Source organism: Protopterus annectens, chromosome 10.part0 (assembly GCF_019279795.1).
Source record: "Protopterus annectens isolate FY-2018-M chromosome 10.part0, PAN1.0, whole genome shotgun sequence".
Lineage (NCBI taxonomy): Eukaryota > Metazoa > Chordata > Ceratodontiformes > Protopteridae > Protopterus > Protopterus annectens.
The window spans coordinates 1,511,336,947-1,511,363,015 of NC_056744.1; the positions used below are offsets into that span (position 1 = coordinate 1,511,336,947).

The 26,069-nt window shown below is 38.1% G+C and overlaps 1 protein-coding gene across 1 annotated transcript in view; it reads right to left on the reverse strand.

Annotated features, from left to right (window-relative positions):
• The window catches only part of LOC122814322 (eukaryotic translation initiation factor 3 subunit E-like), a 50,520-nt gene extending 24,753 nt beyond the window's left edge, over positions 1–25,767 (reverse strand). Inside the window, exons 1-7 of the mRNA XM_044086907.1 lie at positions 25,693–25,767; positions 21,630–21,734; positions 15,828–15,953; positions 15,193–15,317; positions 10,457–10,583; positions 7,087–7,188; positions 4,737–4,843 (exon numbers count right to left, since the gene is read on the reverse strand). Of these exons, the coding sequence (XP_043942842.1) occupies positions 4,737–4,843; positions 7,087–7,188; positions 10,457–10,583; positions 15,193–15,317; positions 15,828–15,953; positions 21,630–21,734; positions 25,693–25,767 (767 nt within the window). The remainder of the gene's footprint in view (positions 1–4,736; positions 4,844–7,086; positions 7,189–10,456; positions 10,584–15,192; positions 15,318–15,827; positions 15,954–21,629; positions 21,735–25,692) is intronic.
• Between the last annotated feature and the right edge of the window lie 302 nt (positions 25,768–26,069).

The following is a 26,069-nucleotide window of genomic DNA, read 5'->3' on the forward strand; positions in this document are numbered from 1 at the left end:
GCATCATTGATAGTTTCCTCCTGTATGTAACTGTATAAAGCTGTTATGCACTGGTAGCATCTCCCACTGTCTTATTTTTGTTTAGTTCCTCACAGGTGTCAGTAGGTCAGAGCCGTTATGCCTTTTCAGTAGAATAGCCATGCCATGCCATCTTGAGTTTATGGAATTCAGCCCTTTGTCTTTTATCATTTATAATGTTTAAATACTTTCTAGATTAGAATCTCCCACTGCAGTAAGTTTGTTTCTCTAACAGGGATACTTCATTTTATGTTATAATTTATCTGCCATACAGAGTACGAATCACATATTTTACTTATTTCTGACAGAATTAAAAAAGTGGTTACTCTACAATGTTATATTTCCATTTCATGAATGCTTTCTATTTTGGTTCATCAAACTTTCATTGCTGGAGTAGCAGTACCGCATCTTTAACAGACTTTTTAAAGATAGGAGGTACCAGTTCAACAAGGTTCTAATCTGGTTCTCTATAGATCCCTGTGACTAGACTGAGAGCCATGACACTGATATGGTTAATTCCAGATTTGTACAAATATGAGTTTTACTACCCAAGTAGATCTTCCTCAAGGGGTTTTAAAATCTCACAATGCAGAGTTATATGTGGCAGACAGGCATGCCATTCTCAGCAATTTCTGCATGATCTGCCATCTGTGAATATTATCATTTGTCTGTTTTATTATGAGATTAGAAGAATCAAGGTATATGTTTCCAGTCAAGCAGGCTTCTCACATGGGAGACAGTCCCCAGTAAACAGTGGAATCCGACACCTTCCATACATGGGAATAAATTACATAAATATACCATGCAGGTATTGTATGCACACACACACACACACACATATACATATATATATATATATATATATATATATATATATATATATATATATATATATATATATATATATATATATATATATATATATATATATATATATATATATATATATATATATATATATATATATATATATATATATATATATATATATATATATACATATATATATATATATATATATATATATATATATATATATATATATATATATATATATATATAAATAAAAGTGTGTGTGCATGTGTGTGTATATCTGTTCCTGTGGCGACGACTGCAATATCTGCATGCCCTCGAGCTGACTATGTATGTCCTGTCAGATTCCTCTTTATGCACTGTTGCCCTGGGCATGCTGTGGTAGATATCTGTACACATCCCTCAGATAGATTCCTTATATAATTTATGAAAAGGGTACCTATATCTTTTATGTAACACCGTACTTTAAATTCTGTAGTTTAACCAAGAGCTTCTTAAATATGTTATTGCATTTTTCAGCAAAATACTAATTCTACCAAAAGCTGAGCATTTTTTATGTTGTAAAAACAGATTTCTTTCTAAAGTCGATATCATCTTATTTTCCTTTCTACCGACACATAAATGTATTTGGACTGCCAAATATGCAGATGCTATCAAGATCAGTTATTACTAATGACACTGATTATAATATGATCATTAACTCTCGTTCTAGTGGAGTAAAATGGCCGAACAGGAATGGGTTGAATACCACGATTAGTAAATGCAATTTCATGACTTTTGGTCCCCTGAAAATCAATCATGACATCTTATTAGAGAACACTGATATTGGGAGCACATTTATTTAAATATCTTGGTATCTGCGTTGACTTTAAACTGAATTTTAAAGCCAATGTCAGGGGATCAATTTAAAGCTTTAAAAGTTTGTTGCCAACTTTTCAGAAGTTTTCAGTCTAGATCTTCTGCTTTACTTCAAAAATTCAAAAATGTGAATTATGTTAGGTCAATTACTGAGTCAAATTTTATGTTTTTTCCTATTCTAAAGGTAATTTAATTCTCCTTTAGGGATTACAAAGAAAATTTATTAGTTGTCAATGTGATGTTCAAGATCTTAATTATTTTGATAGACATCTACATTTTGGGCTTATTTTCCATTCACTACCGCATTGTAAGAAGCTGTTTATGCTCAGGATTCGATGCTTTACACAATCCGAAGATAAAATATTACGAGTTTGGAATTTATTCATTCTGAAAAATCATTAAGGTATTGTATTTTTTTCCATCTTGGTTCTTGTAGAACTGAATGATGTTTCAGATTTGCTTTTTAGAACATCGCTCATTTGTGGAATAAACTCCCAATTCAAATACATAACTCCAACTTTATGAAAACTTTAAAGATATCATTAGATTCCTTGGTTGACCATTTGGTATACTGTGCAAATGTCTGTGTTTTAATATGGCCTCTAGCCTGAAGACAGTTATATCTGGAACTATGAACTATAACTCTTGCTTTTATGAAACTGTGAAAAAAATAGGAAGTATGCAGTTTTATGTGACAATATAATAAACTTAAAAGTCTGACCACTCATTTATGAAACAGAATGACTTTTTAAGTCTTAAATTAAACAGTTGTAAATATATTTACCAAAATGTGTCTATATACTTGTATTAGAGTACCAAGAAGATATACCTGAGAATACAAGCAATGTTGTTGTCTTTTTTCGATTAGGGTTCACCACAGCAGATCACCGGTCTACTAATAAGTGGATTTTTATGGTGTTGAGTTGCTAGCCTGGTGCCCAACCTTCAAAGAAGGCACACCCACTCATGCGCACACCTACCTGCATGTCTTTCAAGTTCACTCAACCACACAGAGGACATGCAGACTCCACAAATAAGGCGCTCCAGCCAAGAATTGAACTGGAGAACCTCTTGCTGTGAGGCGACAATGCTAACCACTGCACCACCATGGCTGCTATGACATCTATCTATCTATCTATCTATCTATCTATCTATCTATCTATCTATCTATCTATCTATCTAATCTATAGCACCTTTAAAGTTTGAAATAGTTCATTCACTCTGATAAACATAATATTATGTATGTCTTCTGTCTTAACAAACATAGATTTTTCCTTCAGACCTCAAAACATCTAAGTGTTAGGTAATAAAAATGCTGTGCAATGTGTGTGTGTGTGTGTGTGTGTGTGTGTGTGTGTGTGTGTGTGTGTGTGTGTGTGTGTGTGTGTGCATGTGTGTGCATGTGTGTGTGTGTGTGTGTGTGTGTGTGTGTGTGTGTGTGTGTGTGTGTGTGTGTGTGTGTGTGTATGTGCATGTGTGTGTGTGTGTGTGTGTGTGTGTGTGTGTGTGTGTGTGTGTGTGTGTGTGTGTGTGTGTGTGTGTGGATTACTTTGGATGATAATGCCATGGTTTCTCTGTGAATTTTCTGAATATCTCATGCCTTGAATACTTCAGGATGTAATGTAGTCACCTAATGTTTATGTGTAAACAAGAGGTACAGTCATTGTGAGTGAATGTGATGCATTTTGTCATATCCCATCCATGTACTATTGTGAAGAATTCAGTCATTTGAGTACAATGGAGCTGACATCAGAATGCAGCTATACATACTCAACTATATTTTTATGAATATAGCATGGGTATAGGCTGTAACAGCTCATTTATTCCAAATAGATCTGAGACAAATGTCCTACCTGTACTGTTAATTCATTTTTGTCAAATGTAGATCTGTTGTAGGGTGGTGCAGTGCTGCTGGGGTTAGCACTGCTGTCTCATTGCTGTTGGTTCTCTGGTTTGGATCCTAGCTGTTGTGCCTTTTGTGCAGAGTATACCTAGCTTTCTTATGTTCACATGGATTTTCAGTGGGTACTCTGGTTTTCTTGTTTCCTCCCATATCCCTCAATTGGAGAGGGCTGTATAAGTGACAAATATATATATATATATATATATATATATATATATATATATATATATAGACGACAAATACAGGTGATGCATAAAGGTGCAGAACAGGCCAGCAGACATGGCAGAGGTGCCAGTGTTGGTAGAAGGCAAACAGTGAACTGCCCACCAATACTACCATTCTTCCATTGCTAAAGTAGGAACGCTTTTGTAATACGGGTGTGTGTGTTTGTGTACACATGAGTCTGTATGTTAAGTAAATTGTTTTGAGGGAACACCTGTGAGACTTTGTCTACGTGAGATGTTGGAAGATTCAACACAGCAAGTGGTTTGCATGGTAAACCACCCAAACACAGAAACGTTAGGTTAAATCGGGTCACTTATGGATGATTTTAAAATAATCATTTGGTCAAAAGTTAGGGTGAGTGAGCAAATTCAGCAGCATGACTTCAGCTTTTGTACTGGTTTAGAAAAGCCAGGTTTTTCCTAACAGCTGGATAAGAATGACATTTTTGTTTAATTTTGTTTATATGTTTTGTTTGGGAGTTAAAGTCTATTTTCATTGGAGGCGAAGGAGCACTGCTTGGTTAAGTGATTCTCAAAAACTTACAAGAGGCAAATGAAAACTGAAGAAATCACACCCAGAACTACAGGATGAAGCCTTTGCAGCTCCTGGCTGTAATCAGCAGCTGTAAACTTTGCAGACACATGAGATGTGACAGAAAGTATCACATTTGGGCATGCTGACTACACTTGGAGTGTTACAAATGTAAAAAAAAACCTGCAGTTACTTTATAAAGACAGTGAAGGATTCCATCATTAAACAGCAAGATCTTACTATAGTACCTACAGTTCTGTGAAAAGAAAACGGGCCTACTTTTCTAGTGTGGAAGTCTACTAATCTCCATTCCCTGTTCATTTAAGCACTCCCTCTAAATGTACAATCAATTTCAGTGCTGCTGATGAATATAGAAAGGTTCACCTACTTGATGATACGCTCATGATGATGTTGAAATGTTTCATGAATAAGAAAATAAGCATAGGCCATGAATTTGTCAAAGCATCCCTCCAAGAAAAAATCATTGACAAGCACCTGCAATGACAGGATAATTAAAGTTACAAAAAACAAATTCATTTTCATGATATATCACTGCTGGTTATCAAAAATGAGATGACAAAGGAAACATCTTCATTTCATAGCTATTTGGAACACTAGCAATAAAATATATATCATCTACTGCTTTAGAAACTACACACTGGAACTACACAGAACAGATTTTATACTATGATACAATGGTGATGTAGCTACAAATATCTGACTCTTATAAGAATGCTTCACTCTGTGATTCTACCCTAGGAAGCAGAGATGGTACCAGTGTTTGTTACTTGGTGACCACAGTAGGACTACAAAAACTTCAATGATTTAGGCAATGAATATGGGAACTTTCTGGATTGAAATTTGAACTTTCAAAGTAGCAGAAAAATTGACAAGCTCACAGGGGTAGGTGCACCTTTACTATGCAGACCTTGATATCATAGCATGCAACAGTGTCGGGGTCTAATGCCTCTAAGCCTAGGCACTTCAAAAAAATGCCAAAGTGGAAAGGAAGAAAGGCTGAACCCAGCCATAGAACTACCAAGGAGGATCTGGCCCCCAGCAGTAGGTCACGATTTGTGCATTTGTTTACCTCTGTAAGATAATATTAAATATCCTTGTTATGGTTCCTTTCCTAAGTGTTTTGGTACCTATTTTTAAGAATAAGGGTGTGTGCAGAGCTGTAGTAACTACAGATGGATAAAACTGTCAGTCACAGCTTGAAGTTATGGGAAAGAGTAGTGGAAGCTAGGTTAAGAAGGGAGATGATGATTAGTGATCAGCAGTATGGTTTCATGCCAGGAAAGAGCACTACAGATGCGATGTTTGCTCTGAGAGTGTTGACGGAAAAACATAGAGAAGGTCAGAAGGAGTTGCATTGTGTCTTTGTGGACTTGGAGAAAACATATTATAGGGTGCCTAGAGAGGAGTTGTGGTATTGTATGAGGAAGTCGGGAGTTGCAGAGAAGTATGTAAGAGTGGTACAGGATATATACAAGGGTAGTGTGACAGTGGTGATGTCTGCAGTGGGAGTGACAGATGTGTTTAAGGTGGAGGTGGAATTACATCAAGGATCAGCTCTGAGCTCTTTCTTATTTGCAATGGTGATGGACAGGTTGATAGACAAGATCAGACAGGAGGCCTCATGGACTATGATGTTTGCAGATGACATTGTGATCTGTAGTGAGAGTAGGGACCAGGTTGAGGAGACCCTGGAGAGATGGAGATATGCTCTAGAGAGGAGAGGAATAAAGATCAGCAGGACTTAGAAAGAATATATGTGTGTGAATGAAAGAGAGGATAGAGGAATGATGAGGATGCAGGGAGTAGAGTTGGCGAAGGTGGATGAGTATAAGTACTTGGGATCAACAGTTCAGAGTAATGGTGAGTGTGGAAGAGAGGTGAAGAAGAGAGTACAGGCAGGGTGGAATGGGTGGAGAAGAGTGCCAGGAGTGATTTGTAACAGACGGGTACCAGTAAGAGTGAAAGGGAAGGTCTACAAGAGAGTAGTGAGACCAGCTATGTTGTATGGGTTGGAGATGGTGGCATTGACAAAAATGCAGGAGTCAGAGCTGGAAGTGGCAAGTTAAAGATGTTAAGATTGGCACTGGGTGTGACAAGGATGGATAGGATTAGGAATCAGTATATTAGATGGTCAGCTCAGGTTGGACAGTTTGGAGACAAAGTCAGAGAGGCGAGATTGCATTGGTTTGGACATGTGCTGAGGAGGGATGCTGGGTATACTGGGAAAAAGATTCTAAGGATGGAGCTGCCAGGTAAGAGGAAAAGAGAGAGGCCTAAGATAAGGTTTATGGATGTGGTGAGAGAGGACATTCAGGTGGTTGGTGTGACAGAGCATGATGCAGAGGATAGGAAGAAATGGAAACAGATGATCCGCTGTGGCAATCCCTAATGGGAACAGCTGAAAGAGAAGAAGTTATGGTTCCTTTCCTACACTGTGGCAGACCCTGAGCTTGGCCCTGCAAAACAGTTTCAACACTGTGCAGTTACCTTTTCTATGGATTTCAGTTATAAATGGCCTTTTAAATAAATTACAAATAGTGTAGCAGTAAACAATACAACCATCCAAGACAATACAAGCAAAAAGCTTTAGTGCGGAGGCAGAATAAAGGAACAAAAAGTATAAACGTGTTGTATGTCGCTCTAATTTTGATCATCAACAACATTTATTATTTTTCACATGAACAGTACCGCGTAGTACAAGTCATGTTTCAACTTACCGGTTCACATTCTTTTAGCTTTTTCTTGGCAGTGCTGAGGTCAAAGCTGCCATGCAAGTATTCTACAAACTCTGTAATAGGGTCTTTGTATGAGTAAGACACCTAAAAAATACAGTTAATAAATCACAGTGTTACTACTATGGCATGTTTACTAAAATGCCTTCTACAGTAGGCATAATGTAACTTTATGAACAGCACATCCACAAATGAGAGTTACATAAACAACTGCCAGAAGCAACCAGCAGCAAACCTGTTGTGGCTCCTGAGCTAAGTTGTATCAAGCATAGGATACTAAATGCTCAGCCCATCAGTCAGAGCACCACCAATTACTCACATTCTCAAACACTCTGGTGTCCTTATCACCGCTAACATGACTCACATTAACAGCACTCTTGTTATACTGGGAGGAGGTACTTATCTGTGGGGGGGGCAGGAATGTAAGGCAGAACCCTTCTACAGTTAACCAACCACTAGGATGGGGTATGTGTAGAAATTCTGAAGATTATTACCATAATGTGCCTGGCCCTATTATTGTAATGCTTATACAAACAAATGATTGGTGCCAAAGTCATGGCCTTAACTCAATGCAAAAAATGTATTATCATCACTACTAGTAAGAGCAATGTTCCTGATAACTACCCCATCTGTAACAACACCCTAAGTATGCACTCAGTGGTGAGAGACCTGGGCACATAGGTTGACAGCAACCTTACCTTTGATCACCATGTCTCTACAGTGGTAAGAAGGGCATTCTATATTGCTCATCTCATAAGTAAGGGCATTGCCTCCAGAAAAAAAGAAGTTATAACCTCCCTGTACTCTTCCCTCATCAGGACAATAACTGAGTACAATGCCCCTTTTGGTATGTAACTTTCCAAGCACCTGCAGCAATTGGAGAGGCCACAAATGTTCCTCATAAGGAAAATTCTAAATCTTCAGCATCTGTTCTATGAGAATCATCTGAAATCACTGTCACCTTATTCTGTTTCATACAGACTACTCAGAGGCAATCTCTGCCTTGCATATAAGGCAAGCTTTGACCCTTATTTATTGGAAATGCTACATATCCGCAAGTCAAATGGTACACAACTTACTCTTTCTTTAAAGGCCTTAACCTAGTATGTGACACCAATAGAACCTGCTGGATGGACAGATTTGTCTCCCAGAGGTTACCACACCTTTGTAACAGACTCCCACTTCAAGTCAAGCAGAGCACCTCATTGGCCCTCTTCAAATGCAATCTGGATGATTGGATGGGTAACCATAAATTCATCCCAGGGGTTCCACCTGTGTCCCTCTTGAACAAGGGCAATAGGTGCTGATCGTGGAAATAAGCATAAAACTTGGCTAGGCTTGTAAGGGCCTGAGGGTCATTAGCCTAGTAACCCCCTATGATCCTATAATGCCTGGATTGTTGAAATCTAAGTGTGAATATTCTGGAATGCACAGTAACTCAGAAACCACAGTACTATTCCCCTAGTTTGAGGTATAACTATTTCAAATTTCATTTATCTATGTCTATCTACACACACACACACACACACACACACTATATATATATATATATATATATATATATAGATATATATATGGATCCCATTCATTTAGTCAAATTTAATTTGGTTGAAAATGATTTCAGGCAGCGTACTTCAGTGAAAGCTCATTTCACTGAAAGCTCATTTGGCCGAATTTCATTTAGTTGAAAATGAAATATAGCCCCTGCCCCACTGCAGTGCGACCCTGGAGTGAGAATATTAAGTAAGGGGGGTGTGGGGGCACAGCCCCCCACATTTTGCAAATAGTTTTTACTGAACATAAATATATTAATATATTTGTAATGTATTCACCTTCATATACAGTGAATACACTAGAATTATGTGGGGGGCTACACCCCCCCAATGTGGGGGCTATGCCCCCTACACCCACCCTTACTTTATATTCTCACTCCAGGGTCACACTGTAGTGGGGCAGGGGCTATATTCCATTTTCGACCAAATGTAATTCGACCAAATGAGCTTTCAGTCAAATGAGCTTTCACTGAAGTGGGTTGCCTCCAAATGTGATTCGACCAAAAGTAGGAGACCCATATATATATATATATATATATATATATATATATATATATATATATATATAAATAGATAGATAAAGGTGTGTTTAGACAGATATAAATTGCAGGGTATTGGGATGGATATGTGACCGATAATCTTCCCTCATGTGAGGATACATTGACAAAATGCTTTAAAGGTGTAACAGCAATTTGTGGAGTTCACTGACTTTTGCTGGAGTCAAAGTTTAGCTTTCAAAGTGACTTTCAGAGTTGTCTCTGTCATTTTTGATAGAAAGACACCAAGATGCCAGCCTTCACCAATTACCCAATTATTAAATACCTCACTCAAAATATAAAGCTACTTTTAACATTTATTTCCTGAAAACAAACAGCAGCACAACTATTTATGAAATTAAATTGCTTCAAGCAGCTCAGACACTTAGTTTCTCAAGTAAAACACTGCTAAGCTGCAGAAGTATTATAGGTACATATTACTAAACTACTAGAAAGGAAAGTAAATCAAAAAGACAGAGACAGAAAACCATTACAATCAATGAAAACAGGAGTTTGATTTTTATAGTTAAGTATTGTTCCAAACTGGGATGCCTTCTGAGTGGCATATGCATGTGTGCCTTGTGTCTGCATTGGGGATCACTGGATCTGCATTGGGGATCACTGGATCTTCTACTTCCTTCCAGAGTCAGATGATACACAGGATCCCACCTTTCATCCCACATCCCACAGATATGTGAGTAGGGAAACTGGCAATGTTCCAAACTGCCCTTATGTGCATTCCTGTCCTATAATAGATTGGCACCTCATCCAGCATTTTTTCCTGCTTAGCTGTGGATGAGTGACCCAGGGATATTAAAAATGAATGTAAGGATTTAATTAATATATAAGCAGGCCAATACAGGCATCATAGGATATAATGAGACATGCATGTACAGCACCATTTTTCCAAAGTATCACTTAACCGGCTGTAACTATAATTACAAAATATATATGTATCCATCTACCAAAAAGGAACAACAACAATAATTGAAAAATGGTCCTACAGAATAAACTTCATAACCTCCCAAAAGTAAGAAAAGTATAACATACCTCCAGTACATTTCATAGTGTATAATGAGGGCTATTTCAGTTGGAATTGCACCATGAGGTTACTTACACACACACACACACACACACACACACACACACACACACACACACACACACACACACACACACACACACACACACACACACACACACACACACACACACACACACACACACACACACACACACACACACACACACACATCTGTTTTTTACCTGTTTGATAACCTTGATTAAATCTTTAAGGACTCGTCCACATTTTCTTGCATCTTTGATGAAGATGACAGCTGCGGTCAGGTATCTAAGGATGTGTGGGCATGTGGTTTGGATAATATTAAGATACCTGTAGAAAATAATACACGAGCTGACCATTAATATATTGTACATATGTTCACCACAAGACTTCAATGTGTACAATCAGTAATGAAAACAAAATACGAGCTTTGGAAAGCTAACATCAGTGTTACACAGTCTGAAGTTCTTAACCTGTTTAAATCTGAGAATAAAATTCCAGTTATTAACCAATCTAGCCTGCTCTTTCCAAACTATGTTCCATTAGGGAAGTTTATAAAGGAATCTTTAAGTAGTCAGATTCAAGACAGTCTATTACCCCTAATAAATTCAGGAGTAACACAGTCCTTCTGAAGTTCTACTAACTGCAACACATACAAGCTTCTTATCTGTTTCTTAAACTAATTTTCCTACAAATCCCTAAACAGCTTGCCTTCCCTCTCATACTAACTGGAACCAGTCCATTCATGTTTTGCTTCACTTTGATTCCCAATGTTACCATCTCAGCTATCATTAAAGTATTTGGTAAATGGCCCCAATCATATTCAATCACTGCATAATTCAAATCAAGAAATTATCCATCTACAGACTTGCTGCAGATTTAAAATATGTGGCTTTCCATTTACTGCATCCCATATCTTCTTTACCTAAGCTCAAAAAATCTCCTCATTAGTTGACAAAATGGCCTCTTCCTTTTTATTCTCCCATTATTCCTTTGTTTCTATCTCCACGTAGGTCATAAGGGATATTAGCTCTTTCTCCACTATGGTAGATAAGTCTCTCTCTTCATTTACAAACCCAGTACACTTAAACCTTCTACTAATAAAAACATACTTGTAATTGGTGACTTCTTAGTAAGAGGCACAGACTCTGCTCTCAGAAGGCTGGACATAAATAGGATAATGGTGAGTTGTCTTTCAAGTACAAAGATCTCTGACATTTCAGGGGACCTCAAGACCATTAAGATGAACAAGTATGGCTAAAACATGGTGGTGGTTTATGTAGGTGTAAATGATCTACCATGCAAAATCCATGGGATATGCAGAAAGACACTGCTGAGCATCCATGCATTTCCCAAATGCAGGAAAGACTCTGATAATGAGTAGAATCTTTTCTTCTCCAAGAATGATACCGAGCTACAAAGAAAAGAGGACAGGTTTCAATAACTGGCTTAATAACTACTGTCATTTGAGGGGGGACCAGTATGTTTCATTGTGGAATGAGCTGCTGCATAACCCTAATAGCTTTGAAAAGGATGGCTTGTACATCTCATTCCATTGCTTCCTTATACTGGCTAAAACCTTTACTGCTCTCACAGGGCCTTTTTAGGCAGAGTCCAGCTAATGGATCTCCCAGTCTAAAAAACAAATCAAATCAAGCATCAGACACTATCAAGGTGGCGTTGCTCAATGCTAGGAGTCTAAATAACAAGTTGCATGATGACCCTGAAGCCATCCTGCATTTGGAACACATCCATGGATGTATTATTATGGGTCCCATACATAAGAACAACGTTTCACAACATTGAGTGTCAAAAGATTGAGACCCTATGATCGACAGTCTGAAACATCAAATGCTTTAGATCACTGTACAGTGAGGATGAGGGAATATGTCCTTTACCTCACTGAAGTGTGATCTTGGAGTTGGTATACATAATTAGCAGGAGGTGCAGAGAGGCTTGCCCCCCTGGAAAAACAAAGTGTTTTATGGATGTTTTATTTTCAGTGTTTCAGATCATTGATCATATGTTCTTGATCTTTTGACACTTGACATTCTGAAACCTAGATGTTATGAACTAGATCAGCATTATTACTGGAACTTGGTCTAAAATGTACAGAAAGCAGCCCCTTTATACCAGGATTTTCTCTTACAGTGCTTTTAGACCCAATAAGAACTGCAATGGTATATTCATATTTGTTAAAGACCACCTTACCTTGAGACAGATTCCTAGAGACCCACAAACCAAACTTATTGAGATTCACCTCATTCTAAATAAAGCAAACAATCAAATCATAGCATGGCTCCTGAAAAACATGTCCATTTCCTAAATATATTGGATGAACTTCAAATACACAAAACTCCATCATCCTGGATGACTTTACTTGTTGATAAACTGGGAGAACTGTATCTCAATTGTAGGCTATGCCCAACAATTCCTTGATTTTATAAACAAGAATTTCCTGGATCTAACAGTCAAAGAGCCCAACAGAGAACAAAATAGTCTTGACCTGTGCTTTTAAATAATGTATGGAGATTATAAGAATCAATCAGAAGAGGTTAGAAAAATCTGGGAAATGAGAAAAGAAAGGCAATATATAAAGAAACAACGGTAGCATATCTGTATGGCCCGAAGTATGCAACTAAATCTAGAATGTTTAGGATGTTTGCATGGAAGTGTTTGCATTGGTGTTTTTATACCCTAAGTAGACTCCAGAGATTGTTTTCCACAGGCGGACAGCAATTGCTGGAGGCATACCTCTCAACATCTTAAAGCAAGAAATCTGGACAAAGTCATAAATAATGAGGAGGACAAAGGCCCCAATCCCAGTGAGCCTATTGTATGGAAAAGACTCCACTCCAGAATGAAGACATTGTTAGAGACCTAGAACCATGGGTAGATAATTCCCTCTCCTTCGATCATCATGTTGTAACAGTGGTTAGGAAATCCTTCTGTCTGGCACAGCTGATGACAAAATATATCATCTCTAGATCCAAAGAAGTTCTTACCCCTATATATTCTGCACTGATCAAGACCATCATCAAATTCAATGCCCCCTTTGGGATATATCTTACTAGACATATCAAGCAGTTAGACAGACCCTAAAGGTTCCTGACAAAAAAGATCGTAGGTCTAGAAGAGCTAAGCTATCAAGAGAGACTGGAGGCTTTGTCTCTGTATTTGGTGTTGTATAGACTTCTTAGGGATGATCTGAATCTTGCCTTCTGGGTCATTAGAGATTCTGCAGTCCAAGATATCTTATATCTCCACAAATCAAACAGTCTAGCAAACAGCAGGACAAGAGATCAAGACCTGCTTAATCAAATAATCAAATCATGGTGGAAGGACAGATTTGTCATGCAATGACTACTCTTTCTCTGTAACAAACTTCAATTCCAGTTCAAGCAATTTGTCACACTATCTTACTTTAAAAAGGATTTAGACAAATGGATAGATATTCTGGCAGATAGCATTGAGGATTAAGGTTTTGATCTGTTAATGAACTACTTTGTGTGGTACAGGGTTTGATTCCCTTGGCCTTCATTTGTCTACAGTGTGACCTTAAGCAAGTCAATGATTTGGGACAATTGGGAATTTGAGCCAGACTCTTTAGTGGTCTACTGGACTGCATGCCTAGTAACTGCCTATGAACCTGTTAAATTAATAATTTCACCCTTGGGAAGACTGACCTAAAAAGAGGCAAGTTCTAAGGGTGGGTAGTAGCAAATGGCTGCATGGCTCAGTTGCATTGCATTTTCTAGGATTCTGCGATACCCCATTTTTACAAAATAGTTGATAGCCTTTCATTTCTTGTCCTTCTCCTCTGATCTCACCTTACCACTGCTATCCTACAACACATTACAACTGCATTGGTAAATAACAGTCCTGGAATTCTGGTAAGCTTAAACCTCCTTTTCTGCTTAGTTCAGTCATTTCAGCGATATCTTAAATTACCTGTCTCATCATTACAGAAAATAAATGTGTAAATATGCTCCTCGTGCATCATTACAGCCTAACCCCCTGAGATCAGAATGCATTTTCTACATGATGTTCAACTTTTGAAAAACTTTATTATACACACATTATCTAAAACGGCAATGTAATATTGCTGTTATGGAATCTTTAAGGGATGAAGTAAAGTTCCTACCATTGTTTTCCCTTTTAGTTCAAACTGTAAATGGAGTTACCTGGATAAGATTTATTTAAAGAGCTACTAACATTGCACACCCAAAACTTTGATACATAACAATAGCTCAGATGATCTTTACATGAATTACAAATTCTAATCCCCAGTATATAATATTGCTCATATCTAAATAAATCCATGCATTTTCCAGAAGAATTCTCTCTGATTTCACATACATTTATGTTTTATTTCCTAAAGAAAGTTACCACTCCTGTCTTATGACATCTCACCCTGGTGGCCCAAAACAACTATATCTTAACAATGAATTATGAATATTTCTGGAAAATAAATTATATCTAAAATACAGCTGACCTTAATGTAATTCACTTCAGGCATAAATAATCAGAGCTGTAGTAAGTCATTAGCACCCCACCGGGCAATCTTCAGAGTAACATCCCCCTCATCCTGAAGCTAAGCACCAAAAAATTGTCCTGTAAAGTAGAAGATGAGAACTAGAACAAAAAGCCCCTTGATGGCTGAAAGGTCCCATTTGCAAACAAGCACTTACAACTAAACTGCTTAAATGACTACCATTACTGCAGTCATCCCCAGTCAACAGCTCATATGAGTTGCCGATCATGCCCCGTGGCAGTTTGTGCCTGTGGCATCTGTATCCTTCTCCCTGTCTAGCTACAGTACTGCAAATAATGCACACACACTTCCTCTATGACTGTCAATGGATCCTTTATACAACAAATAAACAATGAGTGACAATGTGAAAATATTGTTGAAACATGGAAACTTTAAATCACTTACTCTGGTTGGTAGAGAAAGTTATTGATGATGTTATCTCTGCCTTCTGGATGGTTAAAAAACACAAACAGAGACCAGTGGATCAGTCGTGCCTTCAGCCTAATAGAATGTTGTGTCATGTTGATATACTGTGAGTAGAGCACAAGACATCCAGTTGTTAGAAATTATAAGCATTACACCAAAATAAATTAATGCAAATATGATAGCCTGAAAAATTACATCCATTCCTTGGGGGTTAGTTAAGATAAAACCCATATTTGGAGACTAGAGGTAACATCCAGCAGTATGCTGTTTATTCTGGAGCTAGCCTTAGTTTGCTTAAGCAGAACAGAAAAAAATTCATAGCAAAGGATTGATTTAGCATTTACTGTCTAACTATGATCCATCATTTTTTTGTAAAGCGTCCTGGACCCAGTGTTAGTGAGACATAGCAGTAAAGTGGTGGTGGTGTAGATAAGCATTTATAGTATGTGATAGCAACTGCTACGTTGTGACAGGATCCAGAATTTGTTAGTTTCATCCTATGTGTTTCTATATAAACCTTTGAAATGCTGAATGAACCAAAACAAAAAGAAAAAAGGAAGAATAAAACACTCCTGTGCTCAGCAGTGGAGTAACATACTTTAACATTCTCTTACTTTATTATCAATAGCCTTCTTCAGGCTTCTCAGATCTTCCATAGCAAATTCCCAATTCTTTGTTAGGATTTCTGCTGCAAGTTTTCCCCATAGAGAACTCAAATCATCCTTGCTAGTAAGTGGATTCTGTTTGGAAATAAAACAAAAATGCATTAAAGCACTTGAGCAGAAAACAAAACTGAATAAATGCAAAGAGGAGTCCTTCAAATCTCATGCTTAATTTGAATTTACAAATAAATATAAGCTGAAAATTTACCCTACAAGAATTCATCTGGCTTCCTAGAACAAAACTTAGCAGTGAAGTAGGTGAAATGATACAAGACACACTATTTATTTTGTGTTTGTTTGCTGACATTGTCCACTTGGGTACTGCATCTTTTCAGTGGAAGACCAGTGGCAGAGCTCCTCAACAAAGACATTTCCCACATCAACACAAACAATCAGACAAAGTGCACATAATGAACACAGCATGAGACAGATTAACACCACAGTATATAGCATGAAACATAATAGATTCCACAGTATATACATACATCATGCAAAAACAGAGGAACTGTAAATAAAGCATGGCATACTCGTCAATAGTACAAGATGTACATATGTGCATATGACTGAGAAAAGCATGCGTTATATTTCTATAAAGAATATTTTCAATACATGAGAATGTGTTAGAGTATGGTAGCATTTATATAATATTGTAAAACAGAGCAAAGTAGTTTCTACAGATAAGTGATGCCGTGTTGGACTCTGTATATAAATAAGAGTGAGTTGTTTAGGGGGATACAATGCAAAAATCTGTGGTGCAGTTAGCTAAGTCATGAACTGTCCTGTATTTGAACACTAGCAAATGTGAACTGCATTTGTACTGTAAGTAAGGTCTGCTTTTTGATAAAGTAGTTTACATAGAATTGGAAAACAATGTAGGAGCTGGAAGTTAAGTACTAAAATTGTAGAAATGAGGAATGAGGTATGGAAGGAAGTCTGAAAGGAAGTGGATAGAGATGTATGAGAAAGGAAGACTTAAATGTACAAGGAAGTCTCAAAGGAAATATGTTTAAATGGAAGTGAAAGTGATCCAGGAAAGAAGGAAAGAAGTACTGAGTTTTAAAATGAATAATCAGGCATGGCAGGAAGTCTAAAGGAAATCTGGATGGAAAGTAGCTAGACAAGACTTTGCTAATTTTGTTTTAGTTGTAACATTTTGGTTAATTCTTGTCTGCTGTTACTTAGAATCAGAAGGAGCTTTAAGATGTTTAGAAAGGTATCATATGTTTGCATTGCTGGTTTGGTGGTAGAATTCTTGCCTCCCATGTGGGAGTCTTGGGTTCAGTTCCTAGCCAATGTAGTGTGTCCTTTTGCAGGACAGCGCAGTGGTGCAGCAGTTTGCATTGTTGCCTCACAGCAAGAGGTTCTCCGGTTCGATTCTAAGCTAGGGTGCCTTCTGTGTGGAGTCTGCATGTCCTCCCTGTGTTTGTGTGGGTCTCCTCCCACATTACAAAGACATGCATCTGGAGTGTTTCTCCCTGGGCCTCTGCTGAAAATTGTCTCGTTTCAAGTCAGACTTTTCCAGTAAACAAATGTAAAATAAAGAGGGTCTGTTTTACTTATCTATTTGGTTATTCAGCATAGACAATTCCAAATGATACCTATGTAATTCTTTAGATCTAGGAGAAGTTTAAGGTTAAACGCATCCTTGACTTTATGGTGACACATTTTTTTTGGCTTATGCAGGGTGTTGTGAGCTACTATACTATGGTGTTGTGATGCTCTTCCCCAGTTTGTTGGGCCCTAAACAGTGCCTAACAGTGAAATATGTGCAAAGAAGATTAGTTTAGTTGAGCCACTTTTGCATGGTAGTAGAGAATGTTTGTGTCACAGTCTGCAGTTGTAATATTGAAGGTTCAGTGCATATTAATGTAGAATTATCTGCATATTGGACTACATGTAACATAATCGTGACTATATGCATTGATTTATGAATACATTGAATAAAAAGGGGCCTAGTATGGATCTGTGAAGCCATCCTCCAGTAATGCATTGGTAAGAAGAACATGTGTCTTGCCAATGGATCATACCTCTCAACCTCTTAGTGCAAGAAATCTAGACAAAGCCCAACAAAATGGGGGAACAAAGGCCCAAAAATAGGGACATAGTTTATCTATTGCTCTTATAAACTTAGAAAGTTGCTAGAGTAACAGGGTTTGTGTTAACATACATTTTCTGAAGGATTGCAAGTCTGAAGCTCAAATGTATGTCATTATTTAGTAACTACAGTCCTCAGATCATCCCAGTGATTTGCCAGAAAACCACAACTTTTATGAGGAACAGACCAAAATCTGGACATTCTGCAAAAATCTGGACAGTTGAGAGGTATGAGGAATGGATGCTTTGGGTTCTTTGATTAAGGGAACTGTTGAACCAGTTTACTGGGTAATAGTGTAAGCCTAGATCAGCGAGTCTATCTAGGAGTAATTGGTGTGATACAGTTATGAATGTTTTAGAACCAGTTTGTTGTGTTACACTGTAAGCCTAGGTCAAAGAGTCTATCTGGGAGTAATTGGTGTGCTACAGTAGTAAATGCTTTGAAACCAGTTCATTGTGTTACATGTAAGCCTAGGTCAGAGAGTCTATCTAAGAGTAATTGGTCTGATACGGTACTGAATGTTTTGGACAAGTCCAAGAGTACTGATGCTCCAGTTTCTCCCTTATTATGTTTGGTATTAGTTGTACTTAAGAATGATAACAAGGCTGACTATGCTGTAGCCAGACTAAAATCTCTACTGAATTTTGGAGAGCAAATTCTTATTAGAGTTTTGGATAGAAGTTGTTTATAGATGCCCTTTTATACGTGATGTACAAAAAATATCTGTAAAGAAAACAAAGACCCCCAGACCACAATTATCTGAACCTTAGTTGCACTGTAGCTTTAAAAAAAATCCCACCCATAGTCCTTCTGCTCACCCAGTTACAGTATTGCTCAGTGGGTGTTCAAGATGAAAAGAAAAAAATTAACTTTTCTTATCAGTGTCATGTGACTTATTCTAAACAAGCCCAGTTTGTCCAGATGATATCACTTGTCAAAGCAGCCAGTTCCTGTGGTGAAGTATGACATCAGAGCTTCTTCTAAGCTACAGATGTTCCTGTGTTTACTCTGTGGTTACACAGTTGTACTGCTCAACTGATTACTTTGTAGTTCATTCAGAATACATGTCATAAAACCTGGATTGGCAGATTTATTTTATTATCTTCTATATATCATTTAGATGTTTCTGGGGGAATGTAAATGTGCCACAAGCCATTCTACATTGGACTTTATCAATCTAATGTTTTTTTTTTCCAAAGGATGAGTTATCCAGGGAGAAGATGAAGACAATGAAGGACTCAATGTGCTCATTTTTCCAAGAAATAAGTCTGTTTGTCCTCCAAGTCATTTTTCCAGAAAACAGAGGGTGCTAGATGCCCTTCCTTACTTTTAACTCTGAGCTGCATGGCCTTTGTTTGTTGAACATGTTCACAACTGAAGGAGTAATAGAGGGCATGTGATGGGATACTGGCATCTAAACAATGCACCCACTGAAGGCAGCATGCTGAATGGAAATGCCTGCGTGGAGCCTGGTAAAATAAGCGGCCTAAGCTAGGGATGTGCTTCTGCACCAGCAGCGACAAGTCCCATCAGATCTACAATATTCTGACATTTTATTCTTATCATGTATGGTAAATCATGTTTGCACAGGAGGCCCTGGTGGATCCTTTTCAGTCTCAGCCATTTAAATTTGCTGCATCTAGGGGAGACCTGGGAGAGAAGTGATATCTGTCATCAGTGTTAAAATTAAACACTCCATTGAGAACTGTAAGGACCACTTCCTAGTTGCAGGCTGGTCATAACTATGCTCAGATCAGTCAATTAAATAGATAATGTTGATACCCCAAGATACGTCTTCTAGATAATAACCAGGATGCACCTTTTTATGGACTTCTTGTCATCAACCAAAGCAATAAATGGACAAAAGCCCGACTCTTGCTATCTGAAGGATGAGATAGTAAAATGTGCGGCCATCAGTCGGACAAATAAAGACTGGGAGATGTAATTAATGTCTGCTGTCTTTGTGGTTTACCTTGTTATGGTGCAACAGGTGATAGCCTGGAACCCTGTGAAGGACCCACCTACCAAACTCTTCCCAGGGTACTCACAACAGTCACCATCTGCTGAGGTACAACTTAGGCCAAAATCTGCTCCTTTCTGCATCTTTGCATGCCTACATTAAAAGGCTGTCATTTATAGCAGTGCCTGAAATGGTGATTCCCCCTCCACGACAGCATAAACAGTGCAGGTCTTGGCTTCTGAAACTGTGGCCACACATATACTTAGATGGCCTCTGTTTTCCAGGCATTGAATGTCAGAACTTTTGTAAGAAGAAACTCAAGACTGACTTAACTATGAGAGTGAGCTAAGATATTTGGCAGGCACAGGGGCCAGGCTTACTCTCCTAGTTTGGTGTGCAATTGTGGTGTTATTAGTAAATGATGTGGGTGTGCTTGAGCCTGGAAAATGAACAGCAGAAAAATAACTTGAAGATTTCAGGAGAGTAAATCGCAGTAGTTAGTGCACTATAGAGGACACTTTTTATATGAGGGCTTTTTTGTTATTTTCCATGTTTTCAAAACATGAAACAATTATGCCGCATAGGTTCAACTGAGGTGTTCATTTTCTATAGGGGAACCAGGGAATACAAAAGAGTTAAATGCCTTACACTGCATTTGAAGTATGAGTGGACAGTATTCAAACCTAGGTCTCTGACTATGAAGCAAAACATCTTCAGTGCTATGCTGCCATGGTTCTACTTTCATTGTGCTGCACACCTCTACCGCCTTTAATTGGCCAACACTTGCTCGAACTACAGAGTGTGTCTGGAAGTTTTGAATATACACAGGTACCCAAATGTTGGGCTGTTCACCCTGCATGTTACGAAAACCTGTGGGGAAACAAATGTTCAGAGGCCTGGAATAAGACTGGCAGAGAGAAGGGAAAGAAGCCCCAGAATTACCAAGACAGCACCTTCAACAAACCTGCAGAAAACAGGGCCAGGGTCACCTCAAAGGACCACAGATGTTTGATAAAGAAAACTGAGATTTACACTAGTAGAGGTAAACAAAGGCTATATAGAAATGGCCAAGGCATGAAATAGTTACTCATTATCAATTACAATGCCCTATACTTGATATTCCCCTTTTACCAGGCATTGACTGTATGCTATTATAAACACTTTGCACATACTATGCGTGTGCTATGTATAAGCAGCCTATAGCTGGTACAGACATGCTGTGCACAGTGAAATGAAAGCTCATCTAGCTATCCAGCTTCTCTAGATAGCCTCCATTCCCAAAAATAAAACAACCCAGAAAATTAATTAAATTTTAATTCCATATCAGGGCTTGTGAAATAAAAGATGTCTGCTATATGTAAAAAGACATATTCAATCAATATTTTATTTACCTGTTTGTACAAATTTAATTTACTAACTTTGAAAACTTACTAGGAAAAGTTGCATATTTTAAGCAGCTTTTTCATAACCTCACAGAAAGTGAATGGGGACTGAGGAAATCAAACACATGATTACAGGCTAAAGTTCGTTAACAATGATCTCATCAACAACTGAACACCTAAATCCTCTCCACTGATCTGACAGAACGATCATATACATGAATCTATAATGAAGGTTACATGATTCATTCCTGCTGTGAAAAAACTTGTAGTATACTGATAATTCCTGCTGTAAAATGATGTAAGTATGGACTACTTACCAGTGTTAGAAAAACATTGAGCCATTCTGCAGCATCATCATATAAGCCACATTCGTACAGGTGCTTTGCATACATGTACAACTTATCCAAGTGTTCCTGTCGAAACTAAACGCAACACATTGTTCCATTAATATAAAGAAAAACACTTTTCAATACTATTTTATCAACCTATATAAATCTTTACCTCTGAGCAACAACTGGACTTGTGAGACTTGCACTTTCCAGTCTTTTTGAATGACTGTGTAGAGAAACCGGCCAGTAATGGTAACCCTGGCTACCCAGAAAGATGACACTGAGAAACAGACACTAGCACTCCCAAGAACCAAAGGTTTGGAAGGGCACTTCTCCAGAAACAGACATGCATGCTGAGAGACTATATGAAGCACTGTATTCCCTCTGGTTTGGCATTTGGCACATGTTACATGGCAACACACAGCAGTCATATCCAGGGTGGGGAGTGATATCCTTGCAACTAAATATCGGCATGTCCACATGTCAAAGTGCAAGTTATGGCACCCCAAAAATGAGAATCAATAGGCTATTAGTATGGAGGAATACAGTCTGCATGCCTGCATCAAGGTCAGCAGTTACACAGGTCAGTAGGGTCATAAAAGACACCAAGAATGCCAGACATTTTCCACATGAATACTGTCTGTATTCAGTGTACTGTCACATTTTAAATGAGGTATCTGGTATATTTTGCAATCGTGAGCTTCCAAATATTGGCCTACCAATGAAGTTCTGGAAGTCTGCACTGTGCTTAAGCTTTTTGATATAATCAAATTATGCCCTCACATTTCAAACAAATGTTCATCTCTCTGGAACCATAGGGGTTACTAAAGAAGTGTAAATGACAAATTCTTCAAAACAAGGCTATTTTTATAGTGGTAGTACTCAATAGGTTCTAGGTCTTAACTGGATCTTATAAGTTACAGTAAATGCAGTAACTGTTAAGTCTGTAATATTTTGTAAACCACTTATAATACTCAGAACCACTCGTGTTATACAGATATAGTCAGCAACATTTTGTTCATCCAGCTGAGAGTTTTCATGGAAGGCTAAGCAGGTCTGTCTGCCCTACTTGGTTGTCAAGATATTTAGAAAATCATGAAATTTATGACAATATAAATAAATATTGTACAAACAGCAATTAATAGCTCTTTACCTGCACTAGATAGATATCAAATATCAATGCAGTTGTGTTTGCCATTGTGTAAGCTTTAAGTTGAAATATTTTAATACTTTGTAGATATGGACAAGTAATACTTGACACCTAGAGATATCAGAAAGATGTAATTGCAGAAATAAGTCTATTTGTCCTCCAAGTCATTTTTCCAGAACACAGAAGGCCCTTCCTTACTTTTAACTCCGAGCTGCATGGGCTTTTGTTTGTTGAACATGTTCACAATTGAAGGAGTAATAGAGGGCATGCAATGGGATACGGGTCTATGTTATAACAACGAATGCTCAAAAGAGTGAACACTGTTATATCGACCACAAAAGAACAAAAAGAAAAAAGAGCAAACAACCAGAACAGCAATTTTTTTCCAGGGAAAAAATTTGCTGTTCGAAAAAAAAAAAAAAAAAAACCCACACTAAACACTATACCCCCCCCCCCCCACTTAAATATACCAACTCTGAGATCGCACTACAGTGCCGAAAATGGCAAAATGATGGACGCAGCCAAGCAACTTCTTTCCCAGGGAAAGAATTACTTAAAAGCCTTATTTTTGCTTTTGTCATTTACAGTTCGACAAAGGCGCATTCGACATAATGCATCTTTGTTCTGCTGACAGGAAGCCTGGGATACTGGCATCTAAACAATGTGCCCACTGAAGGCAGCATGCTGAATGGAAACACCTGCGTGGAGCCTGGTAAAATAAGCAGCCTAAGCTAAGGATATGCTTCTGCACCAGCAGGGACAAGTTCCATCAGAAAAACAATATTCAGACATTTAATTTTTATCATGTATTGTAAGTCCTGTTTGCACAGGAGGCCCCGATGGATCCTTTTCAGTCTCAGCCATTGAACTTTGCTGCATCTAGGGGAGACCAAGGAGAGAAGTGATATCTGTCATCAGTGTTAAAATCAAACACACTATTGAGAACAGTAAGGACCACTTCCCAGTTACAGGCTGGTTATAATTATGCTCAGATCAGTCAGTTAAATAGATAATGTTGATACCCCAAGGTACGTCTTCTAGATAATAACCAGGATGCACCTTTTTTTGGAGTTCTTGTCATCAACCAAAGCAGACAATGGACAAAAGTCCGACTCTTGCTATCTGAAGGTTGAGATAGTAAAATATGCTGGCCATCAGTGGGACAAACAAAGATTGGGGGATGTAATTAATGTCTGCTGTCTTTGTGGTTTACCTTGTTATGGTGCAACAGGTGATAGCCTGGAACCCTGTGAATGACCCACCTACCAAACTCTTCCCAGGGTACTCACAACAGTCACCATCTGCTGAGGTACAACTTAGGCCAGAATCTGTTCCTTTCTGCATCTTTGCATGCCTACATTAAAAAGCTGTCATTTATAGCAGTGCCTGAAATGGTGATTCCCCTCCCCGACAGCATAAACAGTACAGGTCATGGCTTCTGAAACTGTGGCCACACATATACTTAGATGGCCTCTGTTTTCCAGACATTGAATGTCAGAACTTTTGTAAGAAGAAACTCAAGACTGACTTAACTATGTGAGTGAGATACGATATTTGGCAGGCACAGGGGCCAGGCTTGCTCTCCTAGTTTGGTGTGCAACTGTGGTGTTATTAGCAGGTGATGTGGGTGTGCTTGAGCCTGGAAAATGAACAGCAGAAAAATAACTTGAAGATTTCAGGAGAGTAAATCTCAGCAGTTAGTGCACTGTAGAGGACTCTATATATGAGGGCAGTTTTTGTTATTTTCTATGTTTTCAAAACATGAAACAATTATGCCAGATAGGTTCAACCGAGGTGTTCATTTTCTAGAGGGGAACCAGGGAATACAAAAGAGTTAAGTGCCTTACACTGCATTTGAAGTATGAGCGGACAGTATTTAAACCTAGGTCTCCAACTATGAAGCAAAACATCTTCAATGCTATGCTGCAGTGGTTTTACTTTCATTGTGCTGCACACCTCTACCTCCTTTGATTGGCCAACACTTGCTCGAACTACAGACAGAGTGTGTCTGGAAGTTTTGAATATACACAGGTACACAAATGTTGGGCTGTTTGCCCTGCATGTTACGAAAACCTGTGGGGAAACAAATGTTCAGAGGCCTGGAATAAGACTGGCAGAAAGAAGGGAAAGAAGCCCCAGAATTACCAAGACAGCACCTTCAACAAACCTGCAGAAAACAGGGCCAGGGTCACCTCAAAGGACCACAGATGTTTGATAAAGAAAACTGAGATTTACATTAGTAGAGGTAAACAAAGGCTATATAGAAATGACCAAGGCATGAAATAGTTACTTGTTATCAATTACAATGCCCTATACTTGATATTCCCCTTTTACCAGGCATCGACTGTATGCTATTATAAACACTTTGCACATACTATGCGTGTGCTATGTATAAGCAGCCTATAGCTGGTACAGACATGCTGTGCACAGTAAAATTAAAGCTCATCTAGCTATCCAGCTTCTCTAGATAGCCTCCATTCCCAAAAATAAAAAAACAGAAAATTAATTACATTTTAATTCCATATCAGGGCTTGTGAAATAAAAGATGTCTGCTATATGTAAAAAGACATATTCAATCAATATTTTATTTACCTGTTTCTACAAATTTAATTTACTAACTTTGAAAACTTACTAGGAAAAGTTGCATATTTTAAGCAGCTTTTTCATAACCTCACAGAAAGTGAATGGGGACTGAGGAGATCAAACACATGATTACAGGCTAAAGTTCGTTAACAATGATCTCATCAACAACTGAACACCTAAATCCTCTCCACTGATCTGACAGAACGATCATATACATGAATCTATAATGAAGGTTACATGATTCATTCCTGCTGTGAAAAAAACTTGTAGTATACTGATAATTCCTGCTGTAAAATGATGTAAGTATGGACTACTTACCAGTGTTAGAAAAACGTTGAGCCATTCTGCAGCATCATCATATAAGCCACATTCGTACAGGTGTTTTGCATACATGTACAACTTATCCAAGTGTTCCTGTCGAAACTAAACACAACACATTGTTCCATGAATATAAAGCAAAACGCTTTTCAATACTATTTTATCAACCTATATAAATCTTTACCTCTGAGCAACAACTGGACTTGTGAGACTTGCACTTTCCAGTCTTTTTGAATGACTGTGTAGAGAAACCGGCCAGTAATGGCAACCCTGGCTACCCAGAAAGATGACACTGAGGCACAGACACTAGCACTCCCAAGAACCAAAGGTTTGGAAGGGCACTTCTCCAGAAACAGACATGCATGCTGAGAGACTAT